The sequence below is a fragment of the Trichechus manatus genome, unplaced genomic scaffold (genome assembly GCF_000243295.1).
Source record: "Trichechus manatus latirostris isolate Lorelei unplaced genomic scaffold, TriManLat1.0 scaffold00212, whole genome shotgun sequence".
In the NCBI taxonomy this organism is placed as follows: domain Eukaryota; kingdom Metazoa; phylum Chordata; class Mammalia; order Sirenia; family Trichechidae; genus Trichechus; species Trichechus manatus.
In genome coordinates, this window is record NW_004444148.1 from 1,173,536 (window position 1) to 1,188,967 (window position 15,432).

General features: G+C 38.9%; 1 protein-coding gene across 2 annotated transcripts in view; it reads right to left on the reverse strand.

The window, feature by feature from the left end:
* OXCT1 (3-oxoacid CoA-transferase 1) overlaps positions 1 to 15,432 on the reverse strand; it is a 186,345-nt gene that overhangs the window by 159,291 nt on the left and 11,622 nt on the right. The window contains exons 2-5 of one of the 2 annotated variants that reach the window (XM_023742498.1): positions 11,035 to 11,143; positions 9,777 to 9,867; positions 5,533 to 5,721; positions 848 to 983 (exon numbers count right to left, since the gene is read on the reverse strand). In XM_023742498.1, coding sequence (XP_023598266.1) covers positions 848 to 983; positions 5,533 to 5,721; positions 9,777 to 9,867; positions 11,035 to 11,143 — 525 coding nt within the window. The remainder of the gene's footprint in view (positions 1 to 847; positions 984 to 5,532; positions 5,722 to 9,776; positions 9,868 to 11,034; positions 11,144 to 15,432) is intronic. The other variant, XM_004388439.2, reaches the window with a different exon arrangement.

A 15,432-nucleotide genomic window follows, 5' to 3' on the forward strand; every position in this document is an offset into this window, starting at 1 on the left:
CACAGGGTCGCTATGAGTTGGAACCCACTTGACAGCACCTAACAACAAGCAAATCAACAGGTATGACCTACCAACAAAATTCCTTGGTTTGGCAAAATAGCATCCTTTCTGCCTAACATACTTTGCATAAAGAAGTTTCTAGAGAATAAAATAAATTTTTAAATAAGTTAGTATTGTAAAAATAAATAAATAAAAAGTCACTTTTCTAGCAATTTCATTTTCTTTGGATCCACAATCAGCACCCACGGTAGCAGCAGTCAAGAAATCAAATGACATATTGCATCAGGCAAATCTGCTGCAAAAGACCTCTTTAAAGTGTTAAAAAGCAAAGATGTCACTTTGAGGACTACGGTGCTTCTGACCCAAGTCATGGTATTTTCAATCGCCTCATGTGCATGTAAAAACTGGACAATGAATAAGGAGGACCAAAGTAGAACTGATGCCATTGAATATGGTGTTGGTGAAGAATATTGAATATATCATGGACTGCCAGAAGAATGAACAAATTTGTTTTGGAAGAACTACAGCCAGAATGCTCCTTAGAAGTGAGGATGGCGAGACTTTGTCTCATGTAGTTTGGACATGTTATCAGGAAGGACCAGTCCCTGGAGAAGGACATCATACTTGTTAAAGTAAAGGGTCAGCTAAAAGAGAGGAAGACCCTCCATAAGATGGATTGACACGGTGGCTACAACAGTGGGCTCAAGCATAGCAACGATTGTGAGGATGTCAAAGGATTGGGCAGTGTTTCATTCTGTTGTACACTGGGTCACTATGGGTGGGAACGGACTGGACGGCACCTAACGACAACAACAACAGCTTTTCTAGCATCAGGAAATCATCTTACCTGAGGTGTCAACTCTACTTCTAGTTCACCAGCTAAGTACTGTCGTTCAAATTCTGCATTTTCTCCCACGTAGGAAGAAACCATGCGTTTTATCTGCCTGGAGTGAAGTAAAAGGCCCAAGCCAAAGTTGTTGACCCTAGAAGGAAAATGAAGGCAGCTTAAAATCAAAGGACCATTTCTAATTGAACATTATTATCACTTACATTCAAAAAGAGATGAAATTTCATTAATTTAGAGGAAAAGAAAACTTCTCTGCTAAGCACTTAATCCACATGTTCTCTTACACCTGCCTCCCACCCAAAGAACCTTGTAAGGTGGCTCTTCTTTTTATTTTACAGTCAAGGAAGCTAAAGTTCAAAAAGTGTAAGGTCTTGTGCAGTAAGTGACACAGCCAGTATTCAAACCCATGTCAACCCCAAACTTCTTCTTCTTCCAGCTGCTCCAAAGTGACCCTGGGTTAGAAGATGAGCCCATAGATGGACTGGTTCCTGCCCTACACTTTACTTAATGCATACTTAAATGCCATGGCAACTCCACTGTCCTAACCTGCACTGACTCCAAATGAAGGCTTGGACAGAGAGCTCTTTCTGTCCTAAGAAAAAAGGGCAAGAGAGAGGGACACCCTCGGTTTCTATTAAAAGAGAGATGACTAGCATACTTCTGAAAAACGAAACCAAATTATAAACAGTGATGAACATTTTTCCTACATAACAGGTATTTTACTCTCAGGAAAGATTTACACATATATACGTACCACTAAAATTTTTTTTTATATGTGTGTGTGCGTATAAATATGTGTGTGTGTATATATATTTATATGTATGTATGTATGTATGTATATTTGGAGCCCTGGTGGCCCAGTGGTAAAGTGCTATGGCTGTTGACCAAAAGGTCAGCTGTTTGAATCCATCAGCTGTTCCTTTTCCAAGAAATTGACTCAATGGCAATGGGTTTTTGGTTTTGGTATATATACATACACTCGAGATAGATATATATATATACGTACGATTTGTATATATGTATATACATCTCGAGTGTATGTATATCCGGAGGTATATATACATACACACACACATATATATAGTAAGCCCCGCCCAGTGTCACCCCACCCTGTTCCTGTCCCCAGCCCGAGGAGCAGCCCCTTCGCCCATGCCCATTACTCCATGTGGAAGTGCCATCAGCATGCCGGACAAAATACCCTACAAAGTCGCTCACATCAGCCTGGCCTCCCGGGAACACAAGGCCCTGAACATAGTTTCAGGTACGGCACCATGTGTAACAAACCGCCGCCATTTCTCCTAACAGCAGCCTTTTCACCTGCCTTCACTCCACTCCTCATTCTCATACTCCTCACATCCATAAGTGGCCAATCCAGTTCAACTGACCCTTCACCAATTCTCAGACTATATCATTTCTAAGACTCTCACTTCCACCAGTCAGGGCAGACACACTGTACACCTTAAAGTAGTCCAAGCAATAGGTATGTACCAATAGCACAGTAGTTAAGAGCTTGGCTGCTAACCAAAAGGTCAGCAGTTGGAACCCAACAGCTGCCCCTTGGAAACCCTAGGGGGCAGTTCTACTCTGTCCTATAAGGTCATTATGAGTCAGAATTGACTCGATGGCAAGGGTTTTAACCTTCTCCCAAAATTGTTTCATAGTCCTAGCCTTTGAATCCTGAATATGGTAATACTTCCCACTCATTATGGCTATTAAAGAAACAGCTGCACGATTTACTCTCACTTGTTTCAAAAGGAAACTAAGCCTAAATAACGGAAGTACTTTCAAGAGTGTACTTTAGAGTGATGGGGAGAATTCCCTGCAGGTTGAAAATTCACTTGTCCACCAGAGGTCTCCAAATCACTAAAGATTCTCTTTCTTTCTAGGACTCTCTTTCCCATCCCCTCTCATACACAAAATGCGTTCTGACTTCTCTTTTTTTTACCTACTCCTGAAAACCTGGCCATCTGCTCACAGAAAGACTAGCCATTGCCAACAAGTTGATTCTGACTCAGGGACCCTCTAGGGGAGAGTAGATTGCCCCTTAGGGTTTCCAAGGCTGTAATCTTTACAGACGCAGACTACCACATCTTTCTCCCCCTGAGCGCCTGGTGGGTTCGAATCACCAACCTTACGGTTAGCAGCCAAGTGCGTAACCACTGCGCCACCCAAGGTCCTTCACATAAAGATTACAGCCCAGAAAACCCTATGGGGGCAGATCTACTCTGCCACATGAGGTTGCTATCAGTCAAAATTGACTTGATGGAACCTACAAACAACAAATACCTAGTTAGGTCCCCATCTCTTCAGTTCAATAATTCTAGTCTCCAAAACTCAGCTCCACCTGCAGCCTTTCCCATCTCAGCTGATAGCAACACTGTCCATGAGGATGCTCAGTACAAAGACACTGCAGTGATCTTTAACTGCCCTCTCATAGGCTCCACATCAAATCTATCCTGCTGACTCCACCTTCAGATTCTATGCAGAACTGGACCATTTCTCACTCCCTCTCTGTGACCTGCACCATCTCTTGCCTGGACACTGCAATAACCTTCCCTGCTTCTCCTTCTGCCCCTACTATCTACACACAGTGTGACAGCCAAAGTGAGCCTTATAAAATGTAAGTCAGATCATGTCACCCCTCTGCTCAAAATGGTGCAATGATGCTCCATTCACTCAGAGTGAAAGCAAGGGTCTCTAGAGTGGCCAGCAAGGCCCCATGTGATCTGAAGCCCTTTATGTCTCTGGCCCACCTCCTCCCACTCTGCCTTTTGCTCACTTCTCTAACTCTGCTAGCTTCCTTAATGTCTCTCAAATACACCAAATATATTCTGCCTGGGGTCCTCTGCAGGGACCTTTCCCTGTCTGGGAAATTCTTCCCCCTAAATAACTGCATGGCTCACTCCCTCTGTTATGGATTGAACTGTGTCCCCCCTACCCCAAAATATGTGTTGTAAATCTTAACCCTTATACCTGTGGTTATAACCCCATTTGCAAATGGGTTTTCTTTGTTATGTTAATGTGGCAGTATTAGTGGAGGATGTATTTTACATCAATCCCTTTGAGATATAAACCCAGTAGATTAAGTACAGAGAAGCAAGTGGAGATGGAGAAAGACAGATGCCATGCCATATGAAGATCACCCTGAAAAGACAAGGACCTTCCCCCAGAGCTGACAGAGACAGAAAGCCTTCCCCTAGAGCTGGCACCCTGAATTCGAACTTCTAGCCTCCTACACTGTGAGAAAATACGTTTCTGTTTGTTAAAGCCACTCACTTGTGGTTTCTGTTATAGCAGCACTAGATAACCAAGACACTCTCCTTCCTCCAAGTCTCTGCTCAAAAGTTACCTCCATGAGTCCTATCCTGATCACCCTAAACCTGTCCTTCCGTTTTCATACTCCCAGTCCCTCTTTCTTGTTCTACTTTCCTTTTTACCATAGCACTTATGACCTTCTAACATACCAGAAAATTTACTTATTTGTTATATTTACTATTTATTGCCTGCATCTCCCTACTAGAATGTAAACTCCAGGAAGGCAGAGGTCTTGGTCTGTTTTGTTCACTGTTATAACCCAGAGACATAGATGGCACACGGTATGTTTAAATATCCATAAATATCTACTGAATATTTGTTGAATGAATTTATTGCTTAACTCTACTTCCTCCTCTTCTCCAATAAAAATGAAAATAATCAAGTCATTGTGCTGGATTTTCTGTCTGACCCTCCAAATCCATTCTCCAACCTCCACCATCCTTCCCTGTGCGTGTGATAGTTGTCCTGTATAGACTGAATCATGGGGCTCTCTTGCCTTCCGGCTTCTCATTGGGTTCCATTAATGGAGGCACCATCAGGAAATCAGATGAGTAGAGAATGAGGTTAGGGTTTATATTCTCCCGCTCCATCTCTGACAGGCTACAGCACATTGGATAGCCCTCTCCATAAAGCTTTCTTCCAGGTCCTGGTAACAGCTAGCTGCCCTCATTCCTTCTGGCCAAGGGCTGGTGGCAACAACTCTCTTCTGTACTAACCCTAGGGGTCTTTACTACTCATGTTGCTTTCCCTAAACCTTGACCATTCCTTTAAAAAGAGTCCCTTTGATAAACTCTCCTCAATTACCCAATACGAAAGTACCATTGATTGCCTCTGGAATCTGACTTACAAAGCCATAATAATAAAATAATCTATGAAAGTGATTATAGCCCACTTCCTTTCCACAGTTTTAAATATCTAGAAATTCCTACCAAACCCCCTCCAAGACTACAGGTCTGTAATATAAACCAGACGTAGTTGGTCATTAATGACTTGGGAATATTTCTAACCACATTTGAGGAGCTCTGTCTGGCTTTTCAATCCATTATACATTTGAATTTGGCTATTTGGAGATGACCTCCCTGTATCTGTTGATCTTGGCTCTGAGAATCATTGTGTATTTGGCCTTGGCTTTGTTTCTGGACTAGCATCCTACACGGCAACCAAGTAGTGCATAAGATGCTGAGTCCAGGCTACCACCTGACCAGGCAAGTACAAAGTCAGCCTTCATGCCAGAAAAATGCTGTTAGATGCAGAATGTCTTTCTTGCCACATACTCACTTTTCAATTCACAAATTCAGCAAACATGTCTTACCTTACTTACTATGTGCCAAACACTGAGGATCTAAAAATGAATAAGGCAAGCCACTTACCTCCAAGGGCTCAAAGTATAAACACAGGTGAAAGACATATTTGATCTTTTGCAGATGAAGAACATACAATTTCTAATAAAGAAATGTGTATAAAAACATTTCATGGCTCTTTGGTATTGAAGATATTTCTGATGGACTTTCAAATCGATTACTTGCTTGCCTTTAGTGGTCAAGACTTCTTTAGCATACCTAAGAGAGAAATTTGATCTTTTTCCTACAAGACAACAAACTTGATTTTCAAACATTTTGTTGTTAAGTCTAGAGCCAAGAATTCATTAAACAGATAAATTAATGTAAAACAAAAGTATATTGTATGGAAGACATCAACGTTCTGCAAATATTCTGATTTTCTGAATCTGAAATTTCATTTTCTGAATTTTCATTTTCTCAAGTCTTATTAATTGGCAATTCTTATCAAATTAAAGGAGCCCTGGTGGCTCAGTGGTTAAGAGTTTGGCTATTAACCGAAAGGTCTGCAGTTCAAACCCACCAGCTGTTCCTTGGAAACCCTATGGGGCAGTTCTCCTCTGTCCTATAGGGTCGCTATGAGTCAGAATCCACTCGACGACATCGGGTTTGGTATGATTTTGGGGTATCAAAATAAAACTCTAACAATAACGTAGCAACCATTTACCAAACCGTATTTCTCTTATTTGCTCATTTTAAACATAGTTAAATCTCAATCATACAATTTATATTTACTCTGATAATATCAAGTATATCAAAAGAAAATAAAATGCTATATTGGAACATAAGGTTAATTTATGACAGTTATATAAGACAAATGAAATCTTTCGTGAGCTGAGCACAAAAGTTCAAATGTACATTCCAGGAAGTGGTTTAGTCCTTCCCAGCTAAGACACCCAAATCTTGGGAAACTATATCAGCCAAGTGGCCTAGATCCTTTCCATTGAGCCCTTCAGAACCCTTCAGAGCCATAGCTGCCTCAACAAGAAGAAAGGTAGCACAGCAGTGAAGGGTCACTTGCCTTTATCTCCAGGTTCAAAATCATTGTGCAGAACCAGAAACATTATTTAAGGCGAGGAACTGCTCAGCGGGCCCTCGTAAAATTCCTATACTTGCCTAGTATAGCACTAATATGCAAATAGTAGTATTACAATCACAAGCTCAGATACATGTATATATTATCTTTAAGTCTTCTGTCAGCCTCCCACTTGTAAGTGGGGCTGTCCCTGGAGTTGTCTAAATCCTCACACTTCAAGAACTGTAGTCTAAAATTCTGTCATGAGAAAATAAGCATAACTAACATGCCACACGTATTTCTTTCCCTGGTTCTATGATTTAATTATTTAATGTTTAGTTTATAGTAAAACTTTTGGTTGATACAGGCTTATAACTCTCATGTCAAAGTTCTCCAAAAATCAATGAAAGACATATTCTCAATTTTTTCTACCTCCCTAAAACAAGCCATTGGAGCCCTGGTGGTACAGTGGTTAAGAGCTTGGCTGCTAAGCAAAAGATCGGCAGTTTGAATCCAACAGCCACTCCTTAGAAACCCTATGGGACAGTTCTACTCTGTCCTATATGGTTGCTATGAGTCGGAATCGACTTGACAGCAACAGGTTTGGTTTGGTTTTAATCAACCCATATCAAAGTATTAATTTGGCTGAATGATCCTAAAGGAGAGTTTATCTTATCAAAGCTAACAGTTAATACTCCATACCAAGGTAGTGGTAGCCTATGGCAATTAAAAAAAAAAGTTGCCATAAAGTCGATTCTTACTCATGGAGACCCCACGAGTGTTAGAATAGAACTGTTCTCCATAGGGCTTTCAATGGCTGATTTTTTCAGAAGTAGATCGTCAGGCCTTTCTTCCAAGGTGCCTATGGGTAGACTCGAACTTCCAACCTTTTGGTTAGTAGCTGAGTACATTAACCATTTGTACCACCTATCAATTATTAAAAATAAAATAAAATAAACAGACAACCAGGAGCCTTGAGCTTTGGAAAAACTTCCAATTCAGGCAGATCATTCCATACAGAGTACTTTCTAAATGAGAAAATAGGTATTACTTCTAATTCCGAATTCTCCCCTTTAATCAACAATTTAAATCATGCCAATTATTCTCCAATAAAGCATCTCTAAGTTTTCCTCACTTATCTGACTCTAAAGGCCCAAACAAGATCCTTATTCCTATAGATCTCTATGATTTAAACCCTCCTATTTAAAAGAATCACCGCCAATGAGGGTTTGCAATGTGCCTTGTTTGTGTTCAATGAAGTATGTTATCAGCACCTACTAAGCACCTACTGCATCCCTTGGAAGCACCCAGTTATCTGGAAAAGCCAAAAAATTACTGATAATCAAAAGTATTTTTAATAAATATAAAGTCAGATCAAAGGTCATGGGACGTGTTGAAGAAATATCAAGTAACTGTGAATCAGTTACTTCTCTCTTTACAGGTAATTTTTCTTTGTTAAATGAGGTAACCAGAAGAGATGATCTCTGTGATCCCATCCCTCTAACACTTAGTAATGCTGAGATTCATAAACTAAGCACAATAGGGAATACAAAACAATTGTAAGTAATAGATCAGTATGTAATATATATGAAAGAGAATAAATACAATTCAGTATATAAAGACTAAAAGTTACTAAAGGAATTCAGAAAGGGGCAAGATCAATGAGAGAGAAGTTCTGTAGTTAGAGAAGGCTTCTTTGAGGATATGGAACTTGAGTTGATCATGAAAAAGAGTATTATGGGTTGATTTGTGTCCCCCAAAAAAGATACGTTCAAGTCCTATACCCCGGCACCTGTGAATGTGACCTTATTGGGAAATAGAGTCTTTGCCAATGTAATTAGTTAAATTAACATGAGGTCATACTGGAGTGGGGTGGGCCCTAATCCAATATAACTGGTGTCCTTATAAGAAGAGGAGAAGATGAAGGCAGAGATTGGAATTATGCAAGCCAAAGAATGCCTGGGACTACCAGAATCTGGAAGAGACAAGGAAGGATCTTCTTCTTTGGAGAGAGCATGGCCTACTGACATCCTGAATTCAGCCTTCTAGCCTCTAGACTGAGAGAATAAACTCCTGCTGTTTAAATCCACCCATTTTGTGGTAATCCGTTCTGGCAGCCCCAGGAAACCAATATAGATGGGCAAGAGAAGGATAGGCAGGGTAGAGGTCGGGAAGCATTCCAGATGGGAAAAAATGGGAAAAATAAACACAGAAAAGAGGAATGAGTGGGAATGTGGCATCAGTTTTGTTTACTAAGTAATTTGTGCTATTTCTTTTAAGTTGCATTTATAATACCAGGCTAGACTGCCAATGTGGTTATTTTTTTAAAGTCTTTTAAGATCTTTAAAGCCTTTTTTTTTTCCTGCTGAAAGACAGCTCATGATTTACCATTTTGTATACAAGTAGCTTTTTCCTACAAAAACTAAGTATGTCTAAATGCGCCTGCCATTCTTAAAATGTTATGCCCTATTGTTGACCACTTTGGTATGTGAACCTCTTGTCCTAAGTGCTGGCTGCATATCCTCCTCCTTCTATCAAGATGAGAAACATTTTTATGAATGGTATTTCTTTATATATAATCTAGAGTAACTGGACACATCATCAGGGAAGACCAATCACTAGAAAAGGATATCAGATTTTGTAAAGTGGAGAATCAGCAAAAATGAGGACAACCCTCCATGAGATGGACTAACACAATAGCCTCAACAATGGGCTCAAACATATCAAAGATCACGGAGATGGCTCAGGGCCAGACAACCTTTCATTCTGTTATACATTTGGTTGCCATGAGTCAGAGATAACTCAACAGCACAACAACAACAATGGCATAATCAAAAGAAAGAACTTGAAACAGATTTCAAATTAATATCCATGTTGCTTTATAAATACAGAGCTAACTATCTGTAACAACATACAACATTAAGGATACCTCTTAATTTTAAAATTTAGTAATATTCAATTTGAAAATATATATTCTAATTTTAACAATAAAATTTAGATTTAGAAAAATAAAAGCACAGGTTAAAGGAATATAAAATTACACAAGTCTGTTTTACTTTTGATTATGAAGGCCTGCACCAAAAATATTTGGATAAACGTATCCTCTACTCTTGACCTTGTTAAATGCTTCTGGTTTCTTTTGATGCATGGGTATATTCCTCATGTAAGTGGGGAAAAAATTCATTTCAGTGATAAATTTTGTTTAAATATTATCAAGAATTGTCACTTCTTTCAAGCCAAGTGTTTTTAAATGCACACTTACCCTGCGTTGTTGCTGACTGCGGTTAGCCCTTTTACTCCAGTCTTTAGTAAAGCTCCAATAAGGTTCTCTGGAATTCCACAAAGCCCAAAACCTATAATAAGCCCGAAAGATAAACTATTTATTTTGATACAAACAAAAATGTATGTATCATTCTTTTTAATAGAAAATAAAAAATATACATATCAAGCACATTATTAGATCTATTAAGCATAACTCACAGATAATCTCAACAACCCAATAAATGGTCGTGAGCTGTATCCGAATGCCTTGCACTATTATACAGCACCATACATCACTGTCAAGTTTTTGAATCATAAGTATAAAGCCAAGTACAATCAGTTTACATGGCTACACATTACTTATCTTGCACTTAACTACATCCCTATTATTGTACCATTTTATGATTCAACCCTTATATGGTTACTTTCTCAAGCATGTGTGTTTTATATGCCCAAGTAGATTTTGCAAAATTAGACACCTGGGCCAATACTCTTCATTGCTTTGCATCTTTCTCAATTCCTCAGATAGTATGTGTTTAAAATAAACATTCAATGACATCATTTGAGTAAATGGAGAGCAGCCCTGAAAATTAGCCTCGAACCCTGTGACCAAGGCCTAGAAATTCAAAGTAGTTTATAAGAATCAGGCAGTAAATTTAATAAGTCAGTGGTTCTAAAAGATATTCCAAACAAGAAGAAGTAGTAGAACTTAGGGGGTTCACCAACAAACAGAAGCTTATGTACTCTCCGTCTCATAAAATAAGGAGTAGCTAGGGGTGGGCCAGGAGCCCTGGAGGTGCGGTGGTTAAGAGCTCCCCTGCTAACCAAAACGTTGGCAGTTTAAATCCACCAGCCACTCCTTAGAAAACCTGTAAGGCAGCTCTACTCTGTCTGGAATCGACTGGAGGGCAATGGGTTTGTTTTTTGAGTTTAGCCTGGGCCAATGTGATCAATGTAAACATTTCAAGTTAAAGAGAATTCCTAAGGATCTAGGGATTTTCTAAAGCTACTGATAAAATATTACCACAGTTTTAAAATTTTTGAAATTTCAGCTTTTCAAAACAATAGAAGAAAAAAGGAAAGAAAAAGTAAATATTAAGTGTTAAACCTTGCTAAACTTTCAGGAAGGAGACATAGGATAAAGTAACTGCCATTTTCGAACAGTTTTTCTAATCTACACAGCTTTGCCATGTGATTTCGCTGACTCCCTAAAAACATAAGAATGTTAGCACAGAAAGGACAACAATGCTGTTACTCACCACCAACTAGTATTGTCGCACCATCAGGGATGTCTTTTATAGCTTCCACCGGATCTGAATAAAATTTAGTATGATGATGAGTGCTGGTTGAAAAGTAGCAAACATATCCCTGGAACAATTCGAAAACATTGTTAAGTGAATAATCATTTGGAGATACAGCATATATAGCAATTTATTCATTATATATACATACATACATGCATGCACACACACACACATATATGTATATACTGATAACTTTATTATCCCCCTTTTAAAAGAATGGGGCTTTGAGTAGTTCATCTTTAAGAATAAGCTAGATGTACTCTATTCACAGATTATCACTGGAGGCCCGTTGTGATTAATGTCTTCCACTATGTGAAGAGAGAGCTATAACTGTGTTATCTGTGGCCACCAAAAAAAAGTTAAAGTAGATAGCCCATACACTGGGACTCAAATTCACAATAATGGCATCATCAAGCATCTATTTCCGACAGCAATCTAACCTTCCATTTAATCAATAGATATTTACTGACAACCTACTATGTGCCAAGTACTGTGCTATTTACTTCAACACACTAAGGACTAAGACATGACTGCTGCCCTCAAAAAAATTAAGTACAGCATGACCAATACTACAAATACTACACATCCTGATCTAATATTAGGGGTCAGAGAATGCCTCCTGTTACGGATTGGACTGTGTCCCCTAAAAACTTATGTTTAAGTCCTAACCCCTGTACCTGTAAATATGACCCTGTTTGGAAATAAGGGTTTTCTTTTGTTAACGAGGTCATACCAGAGTAGGGTGGGCCCTAAACCTAATCACTTCTGAATTGTATCTTGTAAAAAGAGCAGAACAGACACAGAGACACACACAGGGGAAAGACAGATGCCAAGGAACACGAAGGAACTCCTGGGGCTACCAACAAGGAAAGATTCTTCCCTACAGCCAATGCATTAATTTGCACTTCTAGTCTCCAAAACTGTGAGTCAATACATTTCTGTTCTTTAAAGCCACCCATCCCACTTGTGGTGTTTTTTATTATAGCAGCACTATGTAACTAAAATGCTTCCTAAAGGGATAAACAAAGAAAGGCACACAGAAGACTCATCCCCTCTTTGGGGCTTGAGGTTTATGGATGCTGTAAAAAAAACAGCAACTATTATCTGCAAGGGAGGCGTGTCTAATCTTACCACAGTGCACTGTTTAGTCCAAGATGGGTTATCTAGTGAGTATTCGTTAACAGTCAGTTGTAAATTGCTTCCTTCTAAAGTACATTTTTTACTTCACTCACAACATGGACAAGAAAAATCAAAAAGTGGATTCTGCTGCGATCAATCAATCACACTCAACATTACCTCTCCTTTATTCAAATTACATTCAATCTAAAAATAGAGGGAATAGAGAGAACAACATCTGAATCCTGATATGCTGCTACCTTAACAAGCCCGTAACTGTTGGAAGCTCACACCCAATGACTAATAGAGTTAATCTCGCAGAAAGACACAACCTGAGGTAAACAAGGTAATAGCAAAAATGAGTTTCTCAGAGGTGGGGCCAAAATGGTGGAGTAGTCAGACACTTCCATGGTCCCTCATAAAACAAAGACACAAAAAAACAAGTGAATCAATTATATATGACAATCTAGGAGCCCTGAACATCAAAGGCAAAGTTACGGAATAGGACTGAGTGGTAGGGGGTGGGAGAGCCGGTTCAGAAGCAGGGAGGAGTTGCCAGACCTGACCCAGCAGAGCCCTTTAGGCCTATCACCTGATGGTGCTTGGTGAGGCAAACAGCAGCACTTGGGAGGCGTTTTCCACATCAGAGAGACATCAATAACATCAAATAAGAACCCAAGACTAGAAAACAGGACAGAGCAACCAGATATCAACCCAGATAGGGAAGTTACAAAAATAAATCAAAGCTAGAACACTGAAAATAGGGGAACAAATGATAATATGTAAAAGATGACAATATTAAAACCAAAAAAGGGACTAAAAAATGTAGACATAGATTTTTCATGTGGAGAGGAAGTCAAGGAGATATAAAGAAATAAACGACTAGTATAAACTTAGAAAAACAGGGGTAAATATTAAGGTAACCACAAAGAAAACTAACAATCCTACACATCAAAATAAAAAACAAGAAAAATATAAAGACTCAGCAAAACAAAATCAACAACAATGAAAAAGATGAAAAAATACATAAAGAAAAATGACTCAGCACAGAAAATTTAGTGGAACAAAGAAACTGTCAACAATACACACAAAAAAAATATCAAAATGACAGCACTAAACTCATACCTATCAATAATTATGCTGAACGTAAATGAACTAAATGCACTAAAAAAGAGACAGAGAGTGGCAGAACGGATTAAAAAAACAGGATCCGTCTATATGCTGCCTATAAGAGACACACCTTAGACTTAAAGACAAAAACTAAAACTCAAGAGATGGAAAAAAATATATTAAGCAAACAACACTCAAAAAAGAGCAGGATTAGCAATATTAATCTCTGACAAAATAGACTTCAAAGTAAAATCCACCACAAAGGATAAGGAAGGACACTACATAATGATTAGAGGCTCAGTACACCAGAAGAACATAACTATAATATTTACGCACCCAAGGACAGGGCTCCAAAATACATAAAACAACTCTAAAAGCATTGAAGAGAGAGATAGACTGCTCCACAATAATAGTAGGAGACTTAAAAATACCACTTCCGGTGAAGGACAGAAAATCCAGAAAGAAACTCAATAAAGACATGGAAGATCTAAATGCTACAATCAATCAACTTGATCTTATGGACATATACCAAACCCTCCACCCAACAGCAGCCAAGTATGCTTTCTTCTCCAACGCACATGGAACATTTTCCAGAATAGACCACATATTAGGCCATAAAGCAAGCCTTAACAGAAGTCAAAGCATCGAAATATTACAGAGCATCTTTTCTGACCATAAAGCCATAAAAGAAGAAATCAATAACAGAAAAAGCAAGGAAAAAAAATCAAACACATGGAAACTGAACAACATCTTGCTCAAAAACTAATGGGTTATAGAAGAAATTAAGGACGGAATAAAGAAATTCATAGAATCAAACGTGAATGAAAACACATCCTACCAGAACCTTTGGGACACAGCAAAAGCAGTGCTCGGAGGTCAGTTTATAGCAATAAATGCACTCATCAAAAAGAAGAAAGAGTTAAAATCAAAACAGCAATCCTATAACTGGAACAAGTAGAAAGAGAGCAGCAAAAGAAGCCCTCAGGAGGACTTCCAGGCAACATGGCACTACAGGCAGAAGCACCACGATGTCCCTCCACAGCAAAGATCCAAAAAACTAAGCCAAACAGAGAAAATGGCTGCAAATGACAACATCAGAACAACAAAAGAGGGAATAAATGGTGTAGGTATAGAACCTTCTAATGGAGAGAAAAGCAAGGCGATAGACTGCTTCAAACTTAGAAGGATAAGGGTAAATTTCACGGTAACCACAAAGGAAGTTAACAAACCTACTCATCACAATAAAGAGGAAAAACGAAGTCTCAGTAAAAACAAAACCTACAAAAACAAAAGAAATGAAAAGAAATCCATAAACAAAAGGAATTCAGCACAGGAGAGTAAGAGGAACAAAGAAAAAAGTCACCACCACAAAAAAAAAAGCACTCACAAATCAAAAACACTGGAAATAACAAATATTGGAGAGGCTGTGGGGAGATCAGAACTCTTTACGCACTGCTGGTGGGAATGCATAATGATACAACCATTTTGGAAAATGATATGGCGCTTCCTTAGAAAGCTAGAAATGGAAATACCATAGGATCCAGCAATCCCACTCCTAAGAACATATCCTAGAGAAATAAGAGCCATCACAGAAATAGACATATGCACACCCATGTTCATGGCAGCATTGTTCACTATAGCAAAAAGATGGAAACAACCTAGATGCCCATCAACAGATGAATGGATAAACAAACTACAGTACATACACGCAATGGAGTATTATGGAACGGTAAAGAACAATGATGAATCTGTGAAGCATCTCATAACATCGATGAAACTGGAGGACATTATGCTGAGTGAAATAAGACAACCACAAAAGGACAAATATTGTATGAGACCACTATTATAAAAACTCAGGAAAAAGTTTACACACTAAAAGTAACAATCTTTGTTGGTTACGAGGAATGGGAGGGGTGGAGGGGAAACACTAAATAGACAATAGATAAGTAGTATCTTTGGTGAAGGGTGAGACAGTACACAATACTGGGGAAACCAGCACAACTTGTACGAGGAAAGGTCATGGAAGCTCCACAGACACATCCAAACTCCCTGAGGGACTGAACTGCTGGGCGGATGGCTGTGGGGACCATGGTCTCGGGGAACATCTAGCTCAATTGGCATAACACC